The sequence below is a fragment of the Labrus mixtus genome, chromosome 5 (assembly GCF_963584025.1).
Source record: "Labrus mixtus chromosome 5, fLabMix1.1, whole genome shotgun sequence".
Lineage (NCBI taxonomy): Eukaryota > Metazoa > Chordata > Actinopteri > Labriformes > Labridae > Labrus > Labrus mixtus.
Window position 1 is genome coordinate 3,950,319 of NC_083616.1, and position 27,627 is coordinate 3,977,945.

General features: G+C 42.5%; 1 protein-coding gene and 1 long non-coding RNA gene across 2 annotated transcripts in view; one reads left to right on the forward strand and one right to left on the reverse strand.

Moving 5' to 3' along the window:
- LOC132973773 (uncharacterized) overlaps positions 1-27,627 on the reverse strand; it is a 390,261-nt gene that overhangs the window by 147,205 nt on the left and 215,429 nt on the right. The window lies entirely within an intron of this gene.
- Positions 1-27,627, forward strand: part of nsmfb (NMDA receptor synaptonuclear signaling and neuronal migration factor b) — a 53,436-nt gene that overhangs the window by 9,606 nt on the left and 16,203 nt on the right. The window contains exons 2-13 of the mRNA XM_061037349.1: positions 4,740-4,801; positions 5,925-6,683; positions 6,972-7,044; positions 9,208-9,213; positions 13,137-13,205; positions 19,930-19,982; positions 20,187-20,276; positions 20,722-20,849; positions 20,983-21,066; positions 22,620-22,653; positions 22,937-23,007; positions 24,197-24,276. Of these exons, the coding sequence (XP_060893332.1) occupies positions 4,740-4,801; positions 5,925-6,683; positions 6,972-7,044; positions 9,208-9,213; positions 13,137-13,205; positions 19,930-19,982; positions 20,187-20,276; positions 20,722-20,849; positions 20,983-21,066; positions 22,620-22,653; positions 22,937-23,007; positions 24,197-24,276 (1,509 nt within the window). The remainder of the gene's footprint in view (positions 1-4,739; positions 4,802-5,924; positions 6,684-6,971; positions 7,045-9,207; positions 9,214-13,136; positions 13,206-19,929; positions 19,983-20,186; positions 20,277-20,721; positions 20,850-20,982; positions 21,067-22,619; positions 22,654-22,936; positions 23,008-24,196; positions 24,277-27,627) is intronic.

Below are 27,627 nucleotides of genomic sequence, written 5' to 3' on the forward strand. Positions count from 1 at the left end.
GGATATTTGAGGGGCAGGGGTGACAATGATAAAAAAGGCTTCCGGCATTCTTTTATTTTTTTTGCATGTCGGGGTTCTCTCCAGGCATTCAGGCTTCCTCCCACAGTCCAGAGACATGCTCGTTAGGTTAACTGGTGACTCTAAATTGCCCATAGGTGTGAATGTGAGTGTGGCTGTTTGTCTGTCAGCCATGTGATTGGCTGGCGATCAGTCCAGGGTGTAACCCTGCCTCTCGCCCAATGACAGCTGGAATCGCCACCAGCACACCCCACGACCCCGAATGGGAAAAGCGGTCGACATAATGGATGGATGGACTAACTAACTCTTCAGAACTGTTAACACTGAACATAAACACTTTATATTTATATTGATCACAATAAAGAAACCATATATCTGCCAACAGTATAGTATATAACCTGAAATGTGTAGCAGCTAACAGCTCACATTAACCCTGCTAATGAATTCACTACGAGACTGTCTGTATCATTATGAGGCCTGAGTGGCATCACCTGAAGTGAAGTAAGTAAAATATTACTGAGGGACTTAAACCCTAACAGTCCTCAAGTGCTGTATAACCTCTTATTTAGTCCTGTTTTGATGTTTGACGTTACATATACGACATAAGAACAGGGACAAAAGCAGAACCACTCAGACTTTATTCCTATGTGTGCTTCAGTGGCTCTTCTGTTTGTGTCCCCAGGCAGCAGATACCCTGCACCAACCTTATGTGATCATATACTGTACACTCACCCCACACACAGAAAGAGCCTGCAGTGACCAGCTCATAAGACCACACAATCATCCCTCACCTCTTTATTCTGAGTTATTTTCTTAGCTATGATGCATCCCTTCTTCATCCCACTTTCCTCTCCTCCTTCCATACTTTCTATTTCGGTCTTATAAACACATCTCCCCCTTGTTGCTGAGCTATTTCTTTCCTCCCCCCCCCCTCCACCCAACCCCCATCCTCATGTCACATGGCTGAAAACATGCTGTATGATAAATCCCCTCAAAACACCGGGAAAAAGATGCTGGCGCGGTGGCTGTGTGGGGCTCGGGCGAGATGAGGAATAACACACAGGACGCTGCTCAGCAGGAACAAACCGTGATATATAATGAATGTGTCAAACGCACAGTGCTAGATGGTTTGTGTTGTAGAGTCTTCAGGGGTAAAAAAAATAAATGAATACATTTAAAAAGTGAGACATGACCGAGCGTATCTGTGAAGCACTTTTATGTAGAGCCTTTTCTCCGGCTGTGGAGGCGCTTCAAGAGAAGCAGAGGGAGAATCTTTTTGTGGGCTTATAAACTAACAGATATGCAAACATAATTTCCAGGGTCATCTTTCCGCCTCTGCATCTTTTATACATAAAACAATATTTAAGGAACACCTGGAGAGTTTATCTTTGAAATTGGCACATGTCCACTTGGACTCAGAGATGCACAAAAAATATTGTAAGCGTACAATATGTAGAGTTTTATGAGAACATTAAAATATCTGAATGAATCAAAAAATGGACTAAACCTATGTTATATATTTTTTAAGTTGAGTACTTACATTACTCCAAATATTCCCAACAGTTGTCAAAGCCAGAGAAATCCACAATTTTATAGTTGTAACGGGACGTGGCTTGTTATGGCGGCCGCAATTACAGAGCCGCCATGACAGTAAAGACATGTTTATCGTTGCCATGGAAACACCAGATGTAATGTCAAAAACCGCTACATAAGGAGGAGCGAGCTGCTGCTGAAAGCTGCCGTACTGTTACTGAATGTGCTGCTGTGATAAAAACGTCATGTGAATTATACTCGGATACATAGCTGGTCGTTAGACATATTCTCTTCCTGTGGTCGGTTTCACCAGTTCATCTTGACTCAGAGTTTGTTTTCATCGGGGATGAAGCAGAGAGAACTCCCAGGATTCCCCGCCACCCTTGACGCCATGTTTTGTTATTGTATTGATTGAGAGCCCCCTGGTGGAGGAATCTACGTACTGTGCCTTTAAGATCAATAACATTTTTTTTACTATAACCCCAGAGTTTATCTGCGCATCATAACATGAAGTGGGACGGTTTTTAACCAACAAGGTCAAAGACAAACTGCACTGTGATGATAAACACTATTCTGGACATTTTATCGATCTAATTCCTGTGACACAGTGGTGAGAATAAGCCTATTATTTGACACAGACGCCCTCTTGGACTCGAGCCTTAACTCATCTGAGTTTGATTGCTACACATTAAAAGGTCAGGGTCACTTGTGCCATAAAGGTGTCTTTGTGAGTTGTGTTCTGGGATATAAATGTCTCGTGTGATCACTTTTAACTAAGTTACATTTTGTGATATTATTTTGGTTGGTAAAAAATTACAAGTCACATCCTGTGATGGAAAGCATGAAATTGATACAGATATGGATATTTTAAAAGGTAGTTTATTTTGGGTTTTTTTAAGCTGCGACATGCAGTGCAGAGAAACACACAGACACACACACACACACACACAAATAGATAAATCCGTGATGTGTCTCTCTGGTTAATTAGAGCAAACTGAATTATTTACCCTCTCCGAGACCTGACACAGCATTACCAGCTCTTGTGCGTCATACTAGATCTTAAGTTCTCATTTACACTATTTGAAATGATTTATCAACTTCACCAACAGTGTTAACTTTAACAAAAATGTAGATTGTTTTAGATTCAGTCTGTGTTAGCGTGGAAGGCGGCAGCGTTTGTCTTCTGTGAGCTGCAACGTGTTTTGGCACCCCTTCCCCTCTCAGGAAAGCATATGGAATTTTTATTGGAAGAAGTGCACAGAGTCAGGCAGATAGATCAGAGATGATTGCATTTTTTCCTGTGCCCCCCCCCCCCCCCTCTTCCTCCCTCCTCCTCCTCTCTCTTGTTTTAGGCTGGATGGGGAGCTTTTCATGGGGAGCGCCACGGTTGCACGTGCCGCCTCATATTTAATTACTTAGAGTGTCGTAGCAGGATGGCATATATGGTACAGCAACAACACAGCAATTCCATTTCAACGCCGTTCCCCTGAGATTCAGCCATGTGTATATGGAGAGAGCGTGCTGTGACTTAGTATGTGTGTAGCCTGTTTATTTTTTCTTCATGCTGCTCCACATGCACACACGCTGATGATGAGGGACAGTGTATGTGTGTGTGTGTGTGTGTGTGTGTGTGTGTGTGTGTGTGTGTGTGTGTGTGTGTGTGTGTGTGTGTGTGTGTGCAGATGGTAAGAAAGACAGGTCAGAGTGAGTGGGTGGGGAGTGATGATTTAATGTCCTTATATAGGTGTGTGTCTCTTGTGTGTGTGTGTGTGTGTGTGTGTGGTTTGTGTGTGCGTGTGTGTGTGTGTGTGTGTGTGTGTGTGTGTGGCCTATATCTTTCATGAATAGTCAGTATGTCGGTATGTTGGTCAGCAGGAGCAGTCTGTATCTGACTATAAAACAAACGATGATGTCATTCCATACTCAGCTGGTGTGAGTCAAATGTTTTCCCATAACTTGGCTGATCTGGAGGCAGGTGACATATGTGGTGCCAACTCTCGTCACCGACCCATTTAGAGACATCACCCATCCTCTCCTGCCCCTCTCTGTGCAAACAGATTCAAACTGATACAGCTTTGTTGTTGTCCGCAGTGGTCGTGGTTTACAGGAGATTCTGGAGGAGATAAGTCCTCCACTTCAAATATTATTTCTGTCGCAAAAGTTTCATTGACGCTACTCGAGTCGTCGCTCTGAATAACTAGCTTTACTTGCTAATCATTGTTTGTGTGTATGTGTGTATGTGTGTGTGTGTGTGTGTGTAGCATACGTATACTGTATGATGTGCAGGTGATGTTGACGTCATGAAGGAATGAGTGGGTGTGACCACTGGACTTTTCTGATGAATGTGACTTAAAATAAGTGTAATGACATATTGTTGACCAGAAATACGACAAATACAAATAGCTTAGCGGAAGAAAATGGATGGTTGGGACAAATAGCTTAGATTGGAGTTTGTTGTTCGTCTGCTCTGGTACAGAGCACTTGTCGTCTCTCCTGGGCCTGGCATGACTCTGACTGTCTGATCATACATATTAAAGGTGAAGAGAGTGTTGATTGGTCCAATCGTGTGCTGTGTAGGATTTGCTTTTTTTAAAACAATGAATCATAAAGACCTTGTGGATGAGAAGCTCAGAGTTGAACACATGTTTGGTTTTCACCACGGCTAAAAGTGGGCGTGCTTTAAATGAATGATCCTTCTGATCTTTGTGGTTGTTGTCCATGAAGCGGGGGGGCTGAACGAGTGACACCTGGATAAAACCTGAGAGAAAAGGGCAACTACTATGTAAGAGATGAAATAGTGTTTTATACACCAGACGGTCTGTCCCATCGTTAGTGCCGGTCCCTCACTTCTCCTGATGATATGTCACGCCTGCACATATTTCCTGTCTTTATGGCTGGCACATGCTGTGTCACTGCCCCTATGGAGCCTCAGACAAGCTGTAGCTTCCAAGCTGTTCCTACCTCCAGTCCCTGTATGGGAACATAATGTTACCTTAGTGAGACTCTTTCTACTGTCTGCTGTGCTGCTGAGGCATGTAATGTCTGATATGACAAGGCCATATTCACTAAGAAAGCTCAGACGGACGGCTTATGTGAAGAAGAATCTTGTGAGTCCTTGACTCTTGATGTCTCTGTGTTTGGACGTAAGTAGTTGTGCTGTAATCTTCACTGTGTTGTGTTTTTTACAGAGCAGCCAGAGCGTTCGGAGATTACCTGTCCAACACAAACACAGAGAACCGCAACGGAGCAGGTAGGTGGCACACGGACTCTGGGAAAATAAAATCAGATTCTAACAACACTGAGCATCAGTGAGGAACAGCAGGTTCAGGTGTTGCCAATTTCATGCAAAAAATAAAAAATAACAGCATCATGTCCCAGCAAGGGAAAGTACAGTTTATCTTGAGTTGTACAAAAACATTAACTTTGAACTTATTGTTTTTTTTTTGCTTCTTATTATTCAGGCAAACAAGTGATGGTTAGTTAGATTTGCAGATTAATAAGTGCAGCAGTTTAACAATCAGCTTCACGTTTTGTTCCAAAGTGTTTGACATTATCTATTTCTGCAAGGAAAAGTTGTGACTTCACCCATTGGTTGGTAAACTACAACTTTTGAAGCCTGTGGTTATGCAATTTGGTCCTTACTATCTTGCATTTTTGGAGCCAGACGTAAGAACATTTGGAGTAGGGAGAGGATATCCACCAGTATCCTGTTGGGACAGTCTTATGTCAATCACAAGTCGCCACATACAATGGACTATGAAGTGTCTCTGAATGGGACTTTATATTTTGGTTTATTGAGGTAGAATTCAATGAAGCAGATGAGACCGTGAACTCAAGGGAAATGTTTCAATTTATAATTGAGTGACTTGTTGGAGTTTGCATCTAGTCTAGTTGCCCCATGGACAATGTTATAAAAACTCAAGTATGAGGCACTTCTGCATCTGCTTCAATTTTCAAACAAAAGGGCGAGGTCCTTATTAAATAAAGTCTTTACTTTAATCTTATACAGGACAGGCATAGAAAGGAAAAATGCCACTGAAACAAATCTCAGAATTGGACTGTGAATGTGATTTTCTATGGCTTTCTGCTCAGTTAGGCAGTATCACTCTCTGTTTACAGTGACTCACAGCACAGATTGCATTAAATAGACACTCATTCCCATGAGTTTACACTGAGTTACACGCCTGCAGCATCTCAGCTGCTTAATCTGTATGGAGCATCCTTTATGACCTGCAGGACTGACTTCTGGGTTTATTTGATACTTGTTTACAAAGGCTGCATAAATTACAGACACTACAATTATCTGTGGCTTTGTCAGCATTCACATCACTTCTTGTCGTTTGTTCTGTTGTTTTTTTCTCCTCTATCTCCAGATCATCTTTTGTCTGACACCTTTCCTGGACAGGACTGCGACTCTCCAGACGTCAGCCGCTTGCACAAAAACGATATTCCACAACAGAGCCGCGGTTTGCCAATAACTAAAACCAACCAGCCCTGCCAATCCAATCCCAGTGCTAATCCACCGCCTCCTCCTCAGGCCAGCACCGCCCAGGCTGAAGCTCCTGTTGGCCCCAACAAACGACGACTCTCTTCTGAGCGCAGCCTCTCCACAGAGGACAGAGGCACAGAGGGTAGTGTGCTGGTGAAGCCGGCCAGGGTGTACACAATCACCAGGGAAGGAGGAATGACCCTGGGGAACCGCGGTAGTGAGGAGAGCCTGGAGCTCGAGGTGCTGAAGGGCTCCCGGGAGCATCCTCTGCTCCAGGCCCCTACCTCTGCATCCCACAACCCCTCCTGCACCAGCCAGCCGTCGGCAACAGCCACACGCGGCGGCCATCACCGTAGCAGCCATCACCGCAGCAACCATCATCATAGCCACCAGCAGCAAGGGGGCGCGCCGTCATCGTCTCAGCCACTTCAGAGCTCTGGGAGCGCCAGCAACATCCGGGACTGGGGGATGAGGAGAGGGGGGTCCAGGGAGGAGTACACCCCGGACTGTGTGGACTGTATCCGGGCTCCGTGTCAAAGCCAGCGCTCCCTCGACCTGGATACTCCACCCCGGGAGGGTGGGAAGCCCCGCAAGAAACTGGAGAGGATGTACAGCGAGGACAGAGGGTCCACTGATGACAGAGGTAAAAAATGGATGCTGCATGAAAACTGAAGAGATGGGGGACTTGTAGATCTTTTTGTTTATGTTAAAACCTACAGTTTGTGATGTCTAGATTTATATGATATACATTGTAGGCTGAAGAAATACAACATTAGGAGACGGTGTATTTCATTCCATTCAACAATAGACGTGTCAAAGTCTTCACACTCTTGTGCATCCAGTCGCCTCCTCCACTAATTGTAGGCCCCCCCCGTTCTTGGATTGCTGACTTACTGATGCCACACCTTTCTTGTGTTCTCTTTGTTTACAGAAGACAATCCTAATAGCTGGTTCCCCAAAGAGAATATGTTCAGCTTTCAGACAGCCACCACCACCATGCAGGCGTGAGTATGACATGGAAATCCGCCTTCACTCCCACTCTGTTCATCACACGGTCATACTGCACCGCCAGCGTTGGCAGCATGCGGCTCAGCCTTTTCTCGTTCCAGGACTTTCAGCTCAGCGTTTGCGAACACAGAGTCTTAATGAGCTTTCACATGTTCTCCAGTCTCTGCTCAAACGACATTTTAAAGCCAGCACAGAATGTTTTAATTCAGTATTAAACGTTTGTAGTTGTCCTCTTTTACACTGGCCTGTCAGGCTCCTCTCTGACATGTGATTTCAGACACTGTCAGTATTTGAATGTTCTATTTGACAGAATAAAATTATTCCATATGATGAAATATATTTTAAAAATAACGCATGAAAAGGATATTCAAAATACTTTAATTTTTATGTTTGAAAACCTCTAGTGCCTCCTGAACCAAAAATAACTAAACTCAAAGGCTCAAACTAAAATAACAAAACCTAGCAACCCAATGAAGGAGAGAGAGAGAGAGAGAGATTTGTAATTTTTTTTTTTAAATAATCATTGAGTTCAAATTAAATGACTTATTAAATGTTCTCGTTTAACCTTTTGATTTTCATCTATTCCTCATCCAGTTCCTTTGTATGGTACATGGAAAATGAAGTTTCTTTAGAGTTCCTCTTCACGACTACTTAATGATCCCCTCTCACCCAGATCTATTAATTACTAACCTCAGACAGTCGATGCTCACCCACCATGATCTCCACCCTCCCCTCTCCTGTGTTCCCGAGGAGATTTAAAGACACAATGAAAATATACAATACCAAACCATCATTTGAAAGTGGTGCAGAAAATGCTCAAACTGTGCATGAAGAATGATCAGAATGCAAGTTACAAAAACATATGGTAATAAAAATGTTCTGTGGGAGACCTCCAGACCCCTCCCCTCTCCTGATTGGTAAATATTGACCTACTTCATGCATTGAGCAACAGGTTGTTGCTGAAGACAAAGACATATTTCAAATAGACCAAACTTATTTAAAAAAAAATGTACCAGGGAATACGTTTGGTTGAACCGGTCGGTTACTTGCAAGTCTTTAAGAGCAGTATGAAGAAGTGCTGTGTTCAAATTCTGATTGTGATCTTTCCATAAATATATTGTGATATTTTTTTCCCATATCGACCTCCACTAATTGGACTCTCTCTGATGCCATTTGCTTCAGTGACCTTGAAAAATGTAAACTGGGCAAAACTAAATCTGCTTCCAGCAAAGTCGTTTTCCTCACGGTTACCTTAAAAGATAGAAACTATTGAGTCTGATGAATTGACGTGTTTATGAATTAAAGTGTCAAACATTAGTGCTGCACCTAGCTTAATTTATTTAGCTTTGGACTCTAATGACTTAAAAACTAGGATTCGGATAAACACTAAAAAATGCTGATCAACTCATCATGTTACAAACCTCATTGTAGACTGAACGAGTGCTGTCGCTAACTCTTCGCTTTAATCATGAAGATTTTGCCAATTTCTCATTTCATGGTCACTTAAAGTAAGTAAGGTCAAGTAAATTCAAAAGTGACGTCACTACAACTTGTTGATACCTTTAAATCTACCTCTGACAGAGATCCATAATTAAATATTTTATTCTAAATTTAAACTACAACAATATTGTTGAATGTTATGGAGCGAAGGATGACGGCCATGCCAAATCACCTCTCCTATGTTCCTGCATCTCCATCCATACGTCAGCGTCTGTCCTCCATATTTCTTTTGCCGTCTGCCTGTGTCTGTATTAGGGTCAGACTTATTGGCCTTTGATTACAGTTGCAGACTAGTTAGGGTCTTATCCCCTCGACTAAGCTGGATGTATTGCAGTTTGATTCATTGTACAGTAAGTTACTGTATGTGGTCACTCCTCGATCAGCTCAGTAAGTGTCTCATCACTTGTCCTCACTTCTTTCCTCCATTACCATCGGATGTATCAGTCTGTCCTCGCTCACTGATAGTATTTAAGTTTGTAGTAATGACTTTTCAACTGGAGGTGATTTTTGTTGGCTCACTGCATCATAAAGCAGCTCTCTGGTGTGTTTGTGGTGAGTATCTGGCTGGCCCTGTTGCTAACTTCTCTTTTCTTTTGTTCCCTCTTCTTCTTCTTCTTCTTCTCTTCTGAATGTGGCGGCCCTCCAAACCACGACTGTAGAATATCGTGAGTAACTCTTTCAACCGCCCCCACTCCCTCTCCCTTGTTGCTCTTCCTTTCTCACTGTATCAGTTAGCTAACATGTCTCAAACCTTTGATTTTCCCTTCCTCATGTGGCTTTGTGCTATGCAGTCTGCTGTGCCCTTTAACCCCCTGAACCTCGGTGTCTGCTGGACTGGGTGTTTGAAGTTTCAGGTTGAGTCGATATGAAAGTGAAGTGCAGGGCAGATGTAGGACTGTGAATGTGTAAATGAGTCACAACCCGATTTAAATAAGATTAAGATTAAGATTAACTTTTATTGATCCCCGCAAGGGGAAATTTCAGTTTTTACACTCTGTAGTCATGAACACACACATAGGCTGAAATATACACACACATGCAGAAACAGGATCCTATGGACATGCACTAATGGAGAGAAGCCAGAGTGACGGAGCGGCCCACAGCGGGCGCTCCTGAGCTGATGGTGGGGAGGGGGTTCGGTGCCTTGCTCAAGGGCACCTCGGCAGTGCTCAGGAGGTGATCTGGCACCTCTCCAGCTACCAGACCAACTTCCATATTTGGTCTGCACCGGAACTTGAACCGGTGACCCTCCATTTCTCAACCCAAGTCCCTACAGACTGAGCTACTGCTGCCATAAACGAGTAAACGAGGTCGTGGAAGTAAAACTGTCTATCATCTTAATAATGACAAGAACTCAATGCATGGATCTTCCAGCACTCACGATGAGTAAATAGCAAATGAGCCTTATGACCCACCACCAACTTCTTCATGAACAGTTATGAACCAAATTTTCTGATATTTTTCAACCAATCACATTTATTTAATGAACAGTTGTGCAGATTGGACATCAGGCGGTAGACAACATGTAAGGGAATGGAACAAAACAAACGTGTAAAAAGGGGTTAAGAGACATTTTGACACAATTTTATTTTCCAGGCACACATTAGCGACCGTGAAAAAGCTACTCTGCGACCCACTTTGGGGTCCCGACCCATCAGTTGAGAACCACTGGTCCAGACCCTCAAATAGGCCTGGAGAAAATCTAGAGAAAATACTGTATTTGAATGAAACCTTTCATAAATAACACAGTTTTTGTCTTAAAGTGACTTAAAAGCCTGAGCCTTTTCAAAGTATTTCAGAAACAATATCACAAAAGCCAGTGGTGATTCAGTGGAGTCAGATGGGGCCCAAGGCAAAAATTCACAGGGGGCCCTCCAAGCAGAGTTCATCACAAGCGGAAGTGTAAAATCCTGCAGTTCGTCGAGTGTTCACTGGAGGCTGGCTCCAGGAACACAGGAAGTCACATACACATCACAGGCAAAAAAGCCGTTTTTACAGCATAAATAATCATGTTTACAGCCTGGTACAAAAACGAAATAGGTCTGATTAGTTATTGTCATCACTGACACACACTGTACAGGGGGTGAATTTTTTATTTTTTTCCAAGATTTATTTTTTGACTTTTTGTGCCTTTAATGGAGAGATAGGACAGTGGATAGAGTTGGAAATCAGAGAGAGAGAGAGAGTGGGGAATGACATCTGGGAGGGGGGCAACGGGTGGGATTTGATCCTGGTCTGCCCGCTTGGAGGACTAAAGCATGGGGCGCGCGCACTAACCACTGTCCCACCAGCACCCTGGGGCTGAATAAAAAAAAAACGTCTGTGTTATGATTTGAAGAACGATACTTGTTAGGCATAGTTAGGCATGTAGCTGACATGATTGACAGGTGGGCGTGATGTAACGGTTTGTCAAGGGCAGCTCTTAGCTCGTTAGGTTGACTGAAAGTTAGGTTGAGACAGGATTTCCAACATGGTGGCTGCTGCCGATGATCCTCCAGAGCCCCCTGCAGGAACAGATAGGTGACGTCACTCAGGCTTCAAACATTAATATTTACAGTCTATGGTTCATCACCATTATGTAATGAATACTTGAATTTAAAGAAAAGTAAAAACCTTTTAATTTCTAAATATAAATACATTTAACTGTCAAAGAACAAGCGTCATAGTGTAATAATAGCGGAAGTCGAAACGTTAAGCAGTGCAACAGAGTGAGGGCTTTCAGGCGGGGCCCGTTTAGGAAGGTAAATTTCGAACTGTCATTGCAAACTTTCAACATTTTTAGCCACTTCTGTTGTTTAAACTTTGTCCCCCTCGGGGGGGGCCCCTGCTGGTCTGGGGTTGCCTGCCTTGCCTGTTGACAAGGAGCACCTCTGACAAGAGCAATAGCATTTGTAATTTGAGAAGAACATGATCTGATTTTATAAAGTGGCTATGAGCAGTGTGTGTTTTCACTTCACAGGAAGATTTTTTTTTGGTTCTTGGAGAACTTTGCCAGATATCTGATGGATATCTGCTGGATCGCTTTAAGTCCAAAAACAAGGAAGAGGGCTCCAAGCTCTCCGACTTTCTGGAGAGGACAGATGGCAGAGAGAGCGACGGGCTGACTCACTTAGAACATGTTCAACTTTTTCTGGGAAGAAGGATGAGAAAGTAATGGAGTTTATGAGGGGCACAAAGTGATGTAACCTGAATGCAGTGCAGAGGCTCAGCTATATGGAGGCCTTTGTGTCCACTGCACTGCACAGGCTCCAGTAATTGCAGCGCTCTCTTCGTCATCCCAGAGCTCATCAGCTGTCTGCCTGTCAGTCAGTCTCTGACATACGTTGTCACAGATGATTCTCATTGAGTCTGACAACCTGTCTGAGCCATCACATGTCCCCTGAGGGAAGGACACACACACTGACACACTTGTGGAAATAATGGACACACACAACATAGAGTACCTCAAAATTAATATTTAAATGAGTTTACAATGCGAGTAGTAGGAATGGATCGGCTAACTCAGCAGAAGTGATGATGTCGTAAAGCCATGTTGAATAGTGGAAAGTGCATTTCCTGGTAACACCTTCTTAGTGTCTCTTCTTGTTGATCCCTTGTTGATTGTGATCCGTGTGTGTGTGTGTGTGTGTGTGTGTGTGTGTGTGTGTGTGTGTGTGTACGTCAACTATTTAGTAATACCCTCCTTGTCTTTGCCTCTGGTGGATGTAACGTCTCTGCTGCTAACTCTTATCGCTCAGCAAACCTAACCCCCTTACTAACCCATATGGAAATAAAAACCCTTACCTTAAACCCTGCTGTCATTGACCCCGTGTAACCAAAACTGGAACCTTAAAATCATGCCTGAACCCAACAAGTCCTGAAGGGGATTTAAATCGGTCATCTGTTGTCGCTATCATGGCCAAGTAAGAAAGAAGAATGTAGCCTTACACTCCCAAATCTTATGCAGTATCCAGACCAACAGCGATGCTAGATTTTGACCTGCACGACAAACTTGGCCATGGGATCTTTTTTTTAAACTGTATTTGACAAGTCACAAGTCTTCTGCAATCTTACTAAATATATGAACTCATCAAGAACAGATTAGTGTTGGTGTAACTGCAATAAACAGTTTTGACAGGCTGCCAAATTATACATCATCATGATGCAGATTTGTAAAAAGTTCAAATGTGTCAGCTTTGTCGGCAAGACATGCAAACGAACCAGTTTTATAGAGCCCTTTATTTGATATAGTTTGGCAAGTGCATCATGGAAATCTCAAGGCTTTCTTGATGCAGCGTCATGCATATTAACTGCTGTAGTACAAAATAATCAACCTGCACAATTAATCTCGTACAAATGTGCATGAATCTGAACCCCATTTGTAGATTTGCAGACTTCTTTACTGCGCCACAGATCTCAGAAAACAGATTCAGAACTATTGTGTAAGGGATTTCTGCAGTAACTCAGGTAAGTTCTGTACAGGTTTCTACCCCTTGGGTCAGTTTGGGTTCAGACAAAAACTTTCTGTGCTAGTTCAGGGGCCGTTAAAATAAAAGTAAAAAATTATATTTCCCCATAAAAACCACTAAACGCTTTGACGTCCTGGCAGGGCTTTTCGAGGCATTGCTGAAAGAAAGAGACGGAAAAGAGAGCAGGAGGAAGCCACCGTGATGGAGAGGTACTGTTTCCTGGCTGTCCTGTGCTGTGCTGTGTGGTGCTGAACCCTCCCTGATTAATCTCCTGATGATGACAGAGCAACCTGTCCCACCACTAACACTATGTGTGCGCTTATAGGAGTGCTGTAAAGCCCCGTGTCCACCTGTTTGCATGAAGCGTGTGTGCGCTGAGAAGAAAAGCGCTGCACGTCCCTCCTGTCTCTATGACAACAGTCCGTTGACAACGTTCGCTGTATGACCGACACGGTTTTATATGGCTCATGTTTTATCTGAGATCGTTTTTTTACCGGATCAGACACGGAGCAAAGAGGATGTTGGTACAAGACACGATCCATAGGCGGCTAAAATACAGGAAATATCAAACATTTGTAAAAGAGCGCTTGAGACGTCAACAGAGCCTTTCTGAAAAGTTGAAAGATTTTTAACTTGTGCGCTCTGAGTGGCCGCACCAAAAAGGCTGAGCACTCCTTAAAAAAGACGCTGCCCTTTTTCTCCAGTCGGCCGCCTTCTGCTGAGAACGCTCTCTCCTCATTGAAAACAACTGACAAAAGGTGGCGCTCAGAAAAAAACGTTAGGTGAACACGGGGCCTTACACTGTAGATGGTAAATTGACCCTGTGTGTGACAGTATATGTCATTCCACCTCGTGTAAATGTTTTCTACCTGCAGTTAATCTGAACCCTAAGCATCACTTAGATAACATTGAGACGTGATGTAGCCTGTAGTGTACATGGACCCTCAGTACTTGACCTTTGGAAGGCCTCATTTATTGACTGGCTGGCAGATGTACTTCAAATGTTGAACAGCCTCAGTCAGGTCAGAGCAGCACGATAAGAAAAGTGAAGTGATCTCATCAAAGCCTGAATGTATCCTTCAGACCAGATGAACAACAGGTAGAAGCACTGAAGAGATCACTTAAATGGTACATCTGTCTGGTACATTATCTACCAAAAAATGATAAATTATATGGATCACTTGATGACACATTCAAAACGTAGGCGCAGCGCTATGTGCTAAAACTTAGGCGCATCAAAAAAGATGGAAGATTAATTTATACTTTATTGATCCCATGAGGGGAAATTTCTTTTTACACTCTGTCTAGTTAACATGCTACACAAACATAGGCTGAAATACACATGCACAAACAGGATCCTATGGACATGCACTAATGGAGGGGTCTCAGAGTGAGGGGGCTGCCCACAGTGGGTGCTCCTGAGCTGGTGGGGGGGGTTGGGTGCCTTGCTCAGGGGTACCTTGGCGGTGCTCAGGCGGTGGACTGGCACCTCTCCAGCTACCAGACCAATTTCTGGACTTGGTCTGTGCCAGGACTTGAACCGGTGACCCTCCGATTCCCAACCCAAGTCCCTACAGACTGAGCTACTGCCGCCCACAGAGCTACTGCCGCCCATATCAGATCAGATCACAACAAAAAAGACCACTTCAGACAAGTCCCCAGAGTGACCGGCTGCCTGAAGTTTGTCCTCATTCTCGTGAGTCTTGGTGAAACTCTCCCCAAGAGGCTGTCAAATCGTTCCCTACTCAGCCGGAAGTACACCTGAAAGAGTCGTCATAGAGCGTCAGCTCCTCGGTGAGCCTTAACTCCCCTAAATCCTGTCTGTTGGGCTTTCTACTGAAAAAGGACAGATAAAGGACAGATCCATTGTGCATCCAAAAAGTCGCTACTTTCCCAGCAATTGTTTCCATCGCCTAGCGATGATGGACGCGATGTGTGCGTACGCTCCGCCCCTTCTCTGTGTGAGCCCGCATCACACCACAACCTATCTGAAGGTCCTTTTAGGCTGTGCAAAAAAGTGTCAATTTTGAGTCCGAGGTACATGAGCTCTTTTTAAGATTTTAGTACCTAAAAGTAGGTGTTCATTTGATTTGATCTGAGATGATGGTAAAAGAAAGTTTTGCATTTTTATGTCTCAAAGTTAAAATCAATGTTCCCAGGAACTTTATTTACTTAGATAAATAACCTCTTTTTAGACAATACAAGCAGCAAAAAAAAATGTTTGACAGGTGTAGTAAGTAACTCTTTTTTCTCTTCTGCGGAAATGTTTACCTGTTTTTATTGGTTAACTTTTTTCTCATTTGCCTCTCAGGGCTTCCGTAGTTACGCCATGATAAGTGACTAGTTATTATTCTTTAACACAAGTTATAAAACATCCCTTGTACTCCTGATGGCAGAAACCTCGTGAGGTACAATTTGCCGAGGTGTGTGTATGTGTGTAGGTGCTTTGATCTCTGAAAGCTGTGTGTGGTTAAATCAGAGTTTCTCACTGAATGTTGACGTGTAAACACGGCTTTATTAATACATGGTTGGATCACAGAATATAATAGATAGATTGATGTTTGGGATTAGACCTCCCTTTCTCCAGGGCTCAGATATATCTTCTGTTGTTTGACATAGTGTGTGTGTGTGTGTGTGTGTGTGTGTGTGTGTGTGTGTGTGTGTGTGTGTGTGTATGTTTTATGTGTGTGTTTGCCTGCATATGTCGGTGTCACATTCCTGTAGAATGCCTTTAATAGTAATAATCCAATTATGCATGTCTGAATGAGCAAGACATTTCTTTTGCCAAGAGTTTGTAAAGGTCACAGCAGAACTGAGAGGGTCGGTTCAGATAGCAGCACACACACCAACATATTCGATAAGCCTGCATTAATACGTGAGCGTCAGAGACTCTAAAGCTTGTGTCACTAAGTATAAAAGTAGAACCCGTCTGACTGAAGGATCCTCCTTAGTCTGACTCATCCTTCTATTTCAGGCTCTGCCTTCACAGTTCTTGCAATTAATGTCAACATGTTTTTTGTAGAATGCCTTCAAACTGCAATCTTGGGAAGAGAAATAGTTTGAAATGAAATACTTGAAGGAAGGATCGCGTTGAGCATATAACTGTGACACTTTGACAAACCTCTGCCTCGGTATGAGCGTAACTCAGACTGATGTCGATGTCATTTGGTGTTTGACGTTGTCGGGAAGACAGAAGAGTGGGAAGGTGGAACTTCTGCATTCTTTCTATGAATGCACTTTAAATACAACAAATATCAAGTTAAAGGGGACATATTATAAAAAATCCACTTGTACAGTACAGTGTTCTTGAACATATATTTTGTTAACTTGAGTGTCTACCAACCCACAAAATATGAAATAAACCCATCCAGTCCTTTGTTTGTGGTCTGTATAAGTCTTACAACACAGAGAAAAATGCTCCGTTTCAAATTTGCTCTCCTTGTGATGTCACAGTGGGATTCTGGTAAAAAATATCCTCCATACCTCTACCATTATTATTCTCACTATAGCGAAGGAGTGATGTCTACCGGGAAAACTCAGGGGGGGGCTCATTGCATTTAAAGAGACACACACACACCAAAACGGAGCGTTCTGAGAGAGCTGGTTTATACAGGGTCACAAACCTCCTCTGGTGCTTGATTCATGTTATATTTTGACCAAAGCACAGCACAGATGTTTCATTTAGACCACAGGGGACTGTTTGAAAAGGTGGAGAAGGGGGATAATATGTCCTCTTTAAGGCTGCACAGTGGTTCAGTGATTAGGTCTGTTGCCTCACAGCGATGAGGTGCAGATGTTGGTGTGTCTGGTTGTCTGTCTCTGTATGTCTGCCCTGTGATTGAACTCAGCATACACATCCATCTGTTGTTGCTTTTTTTCTGTATCTATTTGCAGATATTTGCAGACAGATATGAAACATACCTGCTACATGGCTTGGACAGACATTAGACATTTCCTTTGAGATGGCTGAAAGAGTCCTTTGTGATTCTGCATATGAAGCTGCCTCCTTATAAAGGCAAGGGAGATACTGAAAGCAGCAGAGCTAAATATGATAATTAAGAAAAGAAAAAGTGATAAATAATCTTGATGACACAATCAGTGCAAGACACCCATGATTCATTTAAAGCTTCTCAGATGAGTTTTTAGCTTGTTATGAAAAAGACTGAAATAAATAGAAACCCCTCATTGCCTTACTAAAGCAAACCAGACCATCATGGTTAAGATAAACTGTCTATGTAGTTATCTTGAATGCATGAAATACCTCCCACAGGCGAGGTGTCAGACAGGGCGAGTATGAGCGTGCTGCAGAAACTGCCTTTTTCTTACATTTTCAACAGCAAAGAGTCCCAGGAAGTGATGTTGATACTGTTCAAAGAAAGCAGGATGAGCTCTTACAGGTGTACACGACCAGACCAGCAAAGAGATAAGACATGCAGCCTTGCCCAGGGCGCCACAATGGAACTTAAAGATCCTCAACGGAGCTTTAATGAAACATCTATTTTAACTCAATTAGAGCTTCACATGTATCCACATCCTGTTCACCTAATGCTCATGATGTCACAACTCTCAACCAGATACATGTCAACCTGTCGAGTCCATATCAGTATATATAAATATAAATCGACTTCAAGCCCGAGCTAAAATCCCTCCTGATGTAAATCTGGGATTATTTTCTTGTAGACCCTTAGGGTACTTTAGGGTTGATTAATGAGCAAGCTGAAGGTCATGTGTAAAATACATTGAATCTCACCTGCTGAGATGGCAGAGCAAAACCTCTGCTAGGATGCTAACATTAGCAAACAGTTCAATAATGCCAGTACGTTTGAAACTCTCTGGATTAAGGCAGGACTTTTTTTGCTGCAAGAAGCTCTTGACCTCATACAGAGCTTCAGCTAAAGAGTCACAAATTCAGGCTTAAGTGACAAAATGTAGGGAAGTGCGAGGCCTACCTGCAGCACATTGTCAAACTCATAAACTGCTTGATGAATAATAAAAAAGGCGTTATTTTAGACCGCACTTTGTTCATGTTGCTCCCACTTAGGGCTGTTTCCTTATGCTGTTTTTTTCTGACTATAAGTCCCACTCCTTCTGTTCAGTGGTACACTTAATGATTCATACAACGACTTTGTTGGTGATCAGGGGTCATGACCCTGTAAGTTATGCCGAGCAGAAAACCCAACTAAGCAGAGATGGAAAGGGAATATGAAGAGGAAGGAGAGTCAACTAAAGATCGTAGAGCAGCCACAGATGTTTAATACATAAAATAGAAGATGTATTAAATAATATGTCTTCATTTGAGTGGGTCATGAGATTATGAAAAAGGTTTGGGAAGAGTTTTATACGTCAGTAACTTCAAACACTCGGCCATTGTAAAGTAAAAAAAAAAAAAATTAACATCTGATTATCAAGATTTGTTGTTTATTTCAAAAATTCAAAGCTTCAGGAACACCAGAAAGTTGCTCAGCAATGGACACCCTGGGTTAGTTTGATCACACTGTCGTTGGGAACGTTGAACATTATGGATTATGTAACACTCATCAGAGCAACGGGTACCAGAGCTAGCAAGATAGATAAGTGTACAAAATAAATGGTTTATAACAAAAAGGTTAACAACTTTTCTGTGCTACACCCAGGGGTGAAAGTAGGCAGGTAAGGTCCGGGACTGCATACCAATTGGAGAGTCAGTGGCGGTATGAAGTACTGGAAGGAGGGGGGAGCAGCTGCCTGCCAAAACCAACATTCAAAACCAGCTCGGTCGCACTTTCAGCAAGACAACACATCTGCTAATATCTGAAAAACACTCCGTGTCTCTCCCTTTTAATTGCTTTCAAATTGCTTCTAGGCTCTCTATGCTGCGTTTAAGTCTTGCTGGATGCAACCCAGCTGCCTTTTATCGCCGCTAGTTAACGTGAGCTCGAGCTTCCGGCATGGCGCCCGGCAGCTGACTGGAATCCAGTGCTGGTGTGTTTTTTGGCAGGCAGACGTTTGTTTCTGAATCTCGTAAAGTAAAATGTGAAGCAGAACAAGTTGTGATGTTTCACGATATTCTGTTTTATTCTAACAACACGGACAGCAGCTCAAGCAGTGTGTGAGGTGACTGTCAGGGATGGCTCTGTAACTGTCTTTCTTTTACTTCCTAAACACAGCATGTGAAAGAGTGCGTTTTATATTTGTCGGGGACGTTTGATTTTTACACAAGTACATGTAGACCATGAGTCCGAGGAGAGGTGAAGTATGAAGGTTGTGTTAGTAGAACCGGCATGCATTTAAAATTCCTTTCACTCCTGGCTACACCTAATATGGGTGAGCAGACTTATCATGTTTACTTCAAAGGCAAGCCAAGTTTTCACCTGGCTTTACTTGTGCAAGGGTGGCAGTGGGATGATGTTTTTGTTTATTTGCATTGGCATGCAAAACCCACTGAAAGTGCCCAGTCCAGATACCAAGGAAAAACCAAATACTGGTGCTACTCAAGTCGTATACCAGTGCCCAGTTTGACTATTTGTTAGATTGGGTCAGTGTCAGAATTTCCTCAGAGGACATCACTTAAAGGCTTTCCTTCTCAGGTACAGAGTGCCTGCCCATGTCTCTCCAAAGGAAGTTTCATTATTGCTGCAAAATGTCCAAAAGTATTTGTTGAATCTAGCAAGTCGCTTCAGTTTTGTTTTGTGAACCCAGAAAAAACTGTGATGTCATCAAGGTTTTCAAACAGTAGTGCAGTACCCAATGAGGGATGTACCTGTTTCTATGTTCACTTCTTCAGTTTGGTCTATAGGAGTAGCCCGAGTTTGTTCCTCCAGTATTCCCCCTTTTTGCATTTGTGTGTTGAAGTTTGATGGATTCTTTTGTTCTCTGGCTCTCTTCCTCTGATCTGTTACTCATTCTTGATGTCTCTGTCTTCTCCCTCTCTCTCTTTTCTAAAAAAAATGGTAGAAACTTCCGCAAACACCTTAGGATGGTGGGCAGCCGCAGGGTGAAGGTCCAGAGTAAGTTGAACCATTTGTTTGCATTGCATGTGTGTTTTTATGCATTTGTGGTCGACTAGTGTGTGTTCTGTTTAGGCTCTTCAGAAATAACACATGCTCACTCCATGCATGGAACTTTACGGGGCATAGTTAGAGGATTTTTTGTCTGAGATGTGTCATTGTGTGCGCCTGTGAGTGACTCCTCCTCCTCTCTCACTTCATCAGCCTTCGCCGAGCGCCGAGCCAAGAGTTTCAGCCGCTCCTGGAGTGACCCCACCCCCGTCAAGCCTGATTCCCTTCACGACTCCAGAGACAGTGAGTGGACACCCTCCTTCTCCATTGTTGACGAGAGTGTTGAGAAATGTATGGTCAATAACAGCCACAAATAATTCTTTGTGAATTCACCCCGGAGGCCGACAAACTTAGTGATGAACTCTGAGACGCACATTAAACACTCAACACTCTCTGTGGTCTTATTCTGTGAGTCTCTTCTCAGCTGTTTCCTTCCATGTACACACCTGTTCCTCGTCTCTCGACCTGTTGTTCATCTATCTGTAGCTCTGTGACGTAGGCTCATGTCATCATTTAGTGTAGTCTGATTTTATCAGCGTTCCTCCCCCCTGAACTGGAAGATAAAGTAACAGGTGCACCGCTTTTAAATGGAGCACCCTCCTCTCTAATCTCATTCGGAGGCTATCCTTTCATCTCTCCCTTTGTTCCTGTGTTTGTGTGTGTGTGTGTGTGTATGTGTGTGTGTCAGGTGGTGATCTTCAGACCTCCTCAGGGACACTAGACGAAGGGCTGAGCGAGGACACGGACTGGGGGGATGAGAGGGAGATGGAAAGAGCCGCCTGTGAAGGAGAGGACTTCATCCCACCTAAAATCATGGTGCGTCACCTGCAATAGGCTCTCGTTTTGACATGGCAAAAAAAAAGACACAAAATAAACATTCTAATCATTACACCATGTGAGGCAGCCCAACAGTATTAAGGTTCTCTGTGCATGTCTCCTATCTCCACAGCTGATATCCTCCAAAGTCCCAAAGGCCGAATACGTTCCCAACATCATCCGTAGGGATGACCCCTCCATCATCCCCATTCTTTATGTGAGTAGCATCTATCAATAGGTTCACACCACCTTTACATAATAGGTCATGGCTTCATGGTGTCACGGGGAAGACAGGCAACGTGTGTGCTTTATTTTGTTTGAAAATGTTTTAATTGTTGCAGAGAACAAACATCATATATTAGATGCTGAAACAGCTGTTCTTACATCCTGGCTATACCAGGGTCAAACATACACACATGCACAAGACTTCAAGCATCAATTAGAGCCCATCAAATGACCTATGACCTATGACCTATGACTGAGCCTGAATGTGAATGTGAAAGTCAAAATATTCTCATGTCAATTAGACTTTGGTACAGTAACTGATGGGGCCGGTGTTATGAGGTGATTGTGCATACAAGTGTTACATAACTTATCTCTATAAGCACATTGTTTTTTTTACATTGTTTTGTTTTGGTGTCGTCAAAGAGAAAGACGGCTCGCACCCTGCAGGGCTCCAATGTCCCAGTAATGTATTTCACCAGGGTGACGTTAACCTGCTCTTCATCAGACCTCGTTGATGTTAATGAAACCCATTTGCTCTGTTTCTGAGCATCAGCACTTACTCAAACAAACAAACAACAACAAACATCCTCTGTTTTTCTGCTGCTTATTTTCAGTTTTTTTATATATATACTGTATGTCAGCACATATTTGGAAAACATGCACACCAATTACCAATATGTCAGCAACAGGCTGAAATGGTTCTTAAATAATATAAGTCAAATGATAAATCAGTCTGGTTGCATGCTCTGTATTGTTAAATATTATATGATATTATAAACATTTTCATATTTACTTTATCATAAAAATAAAAAATAAACTCTGCACACTACTCTTGTCAAGCATCAACAATTCATTAGAAAAAAAATCCAACATTTCCACCAAGACGTTGTGATTTCTTTCTGATACATTGGTGATGCTTGGTATGAGTAGTGTGGAGGTTTTTTTTATTTTCATCGTGATAGTTATAGCTTCCACACGGTACAGTTCATGCACGAGCACAAGCACAGGTGGACAGCCTCCATTATCAAGAAATCCCGGACTGTTCTGGCTGTTTCTGACTAAAAGGACTCAAATTAAGACACACAGTCAGTAACGTAGCTGTCATGTTCTCTGAGTTGTTCTCCGATGTGCAGACTTCTTGTCGGCCTGTCTTGTAAAATAAGAATGGTTCAATGCCCGACGCACCGACTTCATGAGATGATGTGCGAACACCTCCTAAAAATATTCACTTTAATATCATTAACATCCAACAACTGGGCTTATATATCATATAGCATATTTCATCAACGATGAGGCCTTTCAAAGGTGTCCAGTGGGCCGCCAGTTGATGATCACTGGCTTCAAACTAAACTGGAGGTTGTGAATCAGCGTCCTGGTGGATAAAGAGGCAGAGATGATGACTGACTGAAGCTGCGAAATATCAGCGGTCCCAGAAGAGTGTTTGACACATTTAGAGTCCAGCAGTGACCGTACATGAAATAACGTTCAGCATGGAAAATCAGTTTAATGAATGAATTCTTTCTTCTTCTGTCTTCCCATGTGAAGGACCACGAACACGCCACATTTGATGACATACTCGGTGAGTGTGACGTGCGAGTCCAACTTTAAGTGTCAAGTGAAAATGACTCCTGTGGTGTTAATGTGGAAAAGATGAAGGTGGAATAAGTTTCGGCTTGCTGGAGAGCAGAATGACTCATTGTTTGTGTGCGCGTGCGTGTGTGTGTGTGTGTGTGTGTGTGTGTGTTTGTCTCTGGAGGGACAGCCAATTTATGTGTCTCAACATTACAGCTAGGTGGTGAAGTGACACCTCTCTCTCTCTCTCTCTCCCCCTCTCTCTCTCTCTCTGGCTGTCTCTCGCCCAGAGGAGATCGAGAAGAAGCTGACTGCGTACAGGAAGGGCTGTAAAATCTGGAACATGCTCATTTTTTGCCAGGTGAGTGACAGGAGTTACAAAAGAACATTGTGACATTGTTGGGTCACCTTTTCCTTTAAATGAGTCAAGCTCGTACATTTCACTTCATAGTCATCGCTTGAGGGGCAAACAGAGCTGCTAAATAAAAAAATAAATGATGGAGATATTAAAATATGTGAATGATGTAAAAAATGTGAACATATCTGACCTTTAAAGGTCGTTAAAGTGTGACTCAGAGGTCGTATAAAGATATGAATGAGGTTTTGTGAGTTTATGGGTTGAATCTCAAATTTTTTATCTACTGCAAAAATTGTAATGCAAGCAGCGCCGGTTCGGCTCTGTTGTGCCCCATGTTCAGAGGCTATAGTCCTCGTCTCTCTCTCCCTCCAACATCTCCTCTCTCCTCAGCTGTCCTATCCAATTAAAGTAACATATAAAGATATATAAAGATTCATATCATAATTTGAGATACATAGTCGAGTGATTTCAATTTCAAGGAACTAAAAAAACTGGATCCACACAAATGTGTACCTCACCTCACCTCACCTGCTGCTGTCACATGCAGACTTCATTTGTGACACAGCTCAAATCAAATATCATGTGAGAGCTTATATTGTTATGTGTGATTAAGACCTTATTTCCACCCCGTTTGTTAGCAAACCATCATCAGTGCTCCAGAGCATTTCAATCAGGAGAGACGCCGTCATTATGACTTCATGCACTCAGAGGGGTAATGAGGTCCACAGCTGCAGGAGAGGATCCCCCCCCCCTGGAGTCTAGACCCTGGTGGGGGTGGTGATAGAAGAATGCAGGATGTGATGGGGAGTGGGTTTCTGAGGCTGAACCGGGGTCGGGCGGAAGAGGGTCGCAGTGATCTCACTGAAATGACAAACTGACTGCAGAAGAGAGAGAACAGGTTTTAAAATGTGACAGCAGCAGAATGATTGGTTGAGAGAGGTTGTGGCAGAATCTGGTCGGATGATTACTTAAAGAGTAAACGCCCATAATCAGCTGATCACCAGAGCAGAGAGAACGGAGGAAAAGGAAGAGAGGGAGTGGTTAAGTGAAATGAAGAAAAATGAAAATGAATGAACGTGTGAGTGAACATTCCTCCCTGCTTGAACTTAACGCTGAGCTCCATGTGAATTCTGGATAATATGACAGGATGAGATCAACTCGATTCTGCGGTAACACAATCTCCTCTCCACAGGGAGGTCCGGGACATCTGTACCTGCTGAAGAATAAAGTGGCCACCTTTGCCAAGGTTGAGAAAGAGGACGACATGATACAGTAAGAGTGAATGCATTTTATCATGTGGAATGATGCAGAGAAGATCATTTAACAAAACCACAGAGTTAAGTGTTTAACAGAATGCTTTCTCATTCTGCATTAAAGTGAGGCTAAGAAGGGACTTTTAATCAATATTGTTTAGAGTTCACAGACGCTTATAATGCTTATACGACCACATTCAAGGACGGACACATGAAGGACCTTTAACAGCAAACTTACCCTTATCTTTTGAGCATCACGATGGAAGGACATACAATTGGAGAAGGGCTCTGTTTGTCAAAATAAAGGAACACCTCTGAGTGCAGAATAAGTCTGAAGCTGTTTTTCGCATATGCACTCCTGAAACTATCCAGATCATTTCATGAGGACTGCTCCGGAGATTCTCCCGACCTGACTGTTCACATATCAGTCAATGAATCATTATAAGTGTGTAGCGTATCTACTTTTAATATTTATATATATATAACTCGGGGCACCATCCTTGTTAAGTAAGGAAACTAATATTACTTGTAGTAATTAATGAATCTATAAATCGGTCTCATATCATTGGGATGAATTCTCAAGCAGTAAAAACCATAAAATTACACAGACAAAGTATTGAAAGTTTATATGAAAGTTTAATAAAGAAAAATGATGAACAGAAGAATTTAAAGGAAATGCATAAGTAATATCAGTATAATTACGACAGTGATATAACTTGAATAATAATATTGAATTGTTTAAGTTGCCATGGTGAGATCCTTATGTCAAGTTTGGAGTTTAACTATATTGTTTGAGGGATTTAACGAAGTGGGATTTTGAGAAAGAAAAATAAAAAGGGAACTTAATAAATTTGGTGAAAATTGACTCTGAGGCTTTGATTCGGATACCACAAGCTTGACTCAACAACCCAATCTCATAATCAGAACGCTTCCTTACTGAGATGTAGTGTTCAATTGAACTCCGCCGAATGGTACCAAGACTTCCCGTCGAGTTCTTTCGGATCAGGAATGCCGGTGGCCCACAATAACCGCCGTAGCAGGTCTGGTCGGAGTCGACAATGAGATGGGTTTGAAGAAAAACACAGTGGTCCAAGCAGTTGTCCGTGGGTCCTTCTCTCAGCGGCTCAGAGACTTAATTAACATTCGTCAGGATTGACGCTCGTTGATCCTCACTTGACTTGAATGGTCACTTGTAGTCAAATGTGAGGATAGAAAAAAAGAATGTTCTGGAAGACGAATGATCAATACTTCAAAAAAAAGGAAAAAGACAGAGGCGCTCAATCTTAGGCTGTAAGAAAACCTTAAAATGGGGGCATGAAGAATCAGGGTTGGTTTAAGTTGGATTCGAGTTCTGCAGGTCCTGCGAATCCGGACTTAAATTCAAAGAGTTTCGCGTTGGCAAAACTTGAAGAAACAAAGTAGTTTGAAACAAGAATTTAACAAGAGACGTCTAAGAGAGTTTAGAAGAAGAAGTTACGAGGAAAATTTACAAAGAAAAAAGCAAGAGAAAAAGCGTGCGCTCCTGAGAGACGAGCCCCTTTATCCAGGGGATGACTTTACGAGGGGGCGGGGCCTAATATCTAACCCGCCTCCGATGTTTACTTTTTTTATTTCAATCCACTCCGAGTTCTTTACTTATTAAGAGCATAAATAAGAACTTTGATCATATGAACATCACCATGTCAATATTCGTATGCAGGATTATTTCCGGCAGTGAACATTTCAAACAATTATGCAATGAAATAGACATTACGTCCAACCTGAAGACAGTTAGACGATTTCCGCCTGTATGGGAATGAAATCAGCATTATACCATTCAACATTCAAAAACACATTAATATAGTATGAAGGGTATAGCATCATATCTTAAAATACAAAATTTATAACTAGGACAAAATCACATAGTAACTATCGTACTTCCTCCGTCCTGAAACTCAGGTCGGTACAGCGCTCTTGCCACTAGGGGGCGGTAGTGCTCCACGTAAGATTCAAGTAGAATTCATCAGGTAATGTGATTTAGTTTCTCAATATCTAAGTTCGTCATAGATGATCGTAGAGGAATCTACCTTGCATGAAAGTGTTAGTCTTGATGTCATGGATACATATATCCGATTCGGGGATTGAACCGAAATTCTTTTATAACAGAACTGGATTATGTTGGTTAAGGCAGTTTGTTCAACGGGTCTAAAAGCTATTAAGTCCGTTTGAGATAGTCCAGATCACATCAAAGGCCTCCCCTGCCATGTTGATTAACTCGGCATACGGCGGTCTTCCTGGGATTGTTTACTGAGAAAGTCATTTCACACGTATCTGGTGTGGTCTGGTTCGCCAACTTGGATTAAAGGCTTATTGTTTTTTATGACGTCCTGTTCTTCACATTCCGATGTAAAGTGTCTTTCACAGTTAATCAATTGAATGGCTTTTGTTATCAGTAAACAGGAAGAGTGGGGGTATTCATTCATGTCCTGTGAGTTTTGGGTTGATTTCAGGTCAATATGTTACAAGTGTTATCTCGAGGCACTTTACTAAGAGCATATGGGATAATATGCAGGAAGGATTTCTCCTTTGTTGCCCCTGAGGTGGAGGTGGCAGCAGGCCGTGCATGAACATATGCACCTCACAGGAGACAATCACTGTACATACTGTACCTATGTCGGAAAAAACGACACACCCCCCATGTGGAAAAAAATTAAAAAGACGACATATGCTCTCCCCTCCTATTGGCTCAAGGTAAATTACCTGAAAATATATCCTGCGGCGTTCTCACATCAGCTTACTCTGACTTGCTGTGGAAAAAAAATAGGAGGGGTCTGGCAGGAGAAACTCCGGGTGAATTCCGAGTGACAAATTCTGCTGTTTGCGTTCACACATACAGCTTCTTAGGAGTTTTATGCAAGTGTGAAAGCCCTATGAATGAAATATCATGAAAAAACACCATCAAAATATTTCTGGCAGGACCCCTGCAAGGCATACTTACAGAAAAAAAATCCAGTTTGATCTCAAGAGAAGTTTAACCGGAAACATTGCATGTGTTTTTTTTTTGTACCTGAATTTAACTTTAATGTCAGCTATTAGAAACACAAGCATTAAAAAGAGAGTAATGGATGTGTAGTTCAGGATACAGCTTTTCCTTTTACCCTTTCACACCTAAATGTGTGAATAACATTTGAATGATTGCTTTGATGAAAAGCGTGTGATGAAAATCTCCCACCACAGTGACTCCGAGTTCTTTAAGAATCAGAACTATTTCCTGTTTACTCACACTCGCAGTCACATAACCATCGCTCAGCTCTGACCTCAACCCGACTCACTTCTCTCTCGCTCCTTGTTTTTCCCCTCTTACCACACTGATTGTTGCCGTGTCTTAACC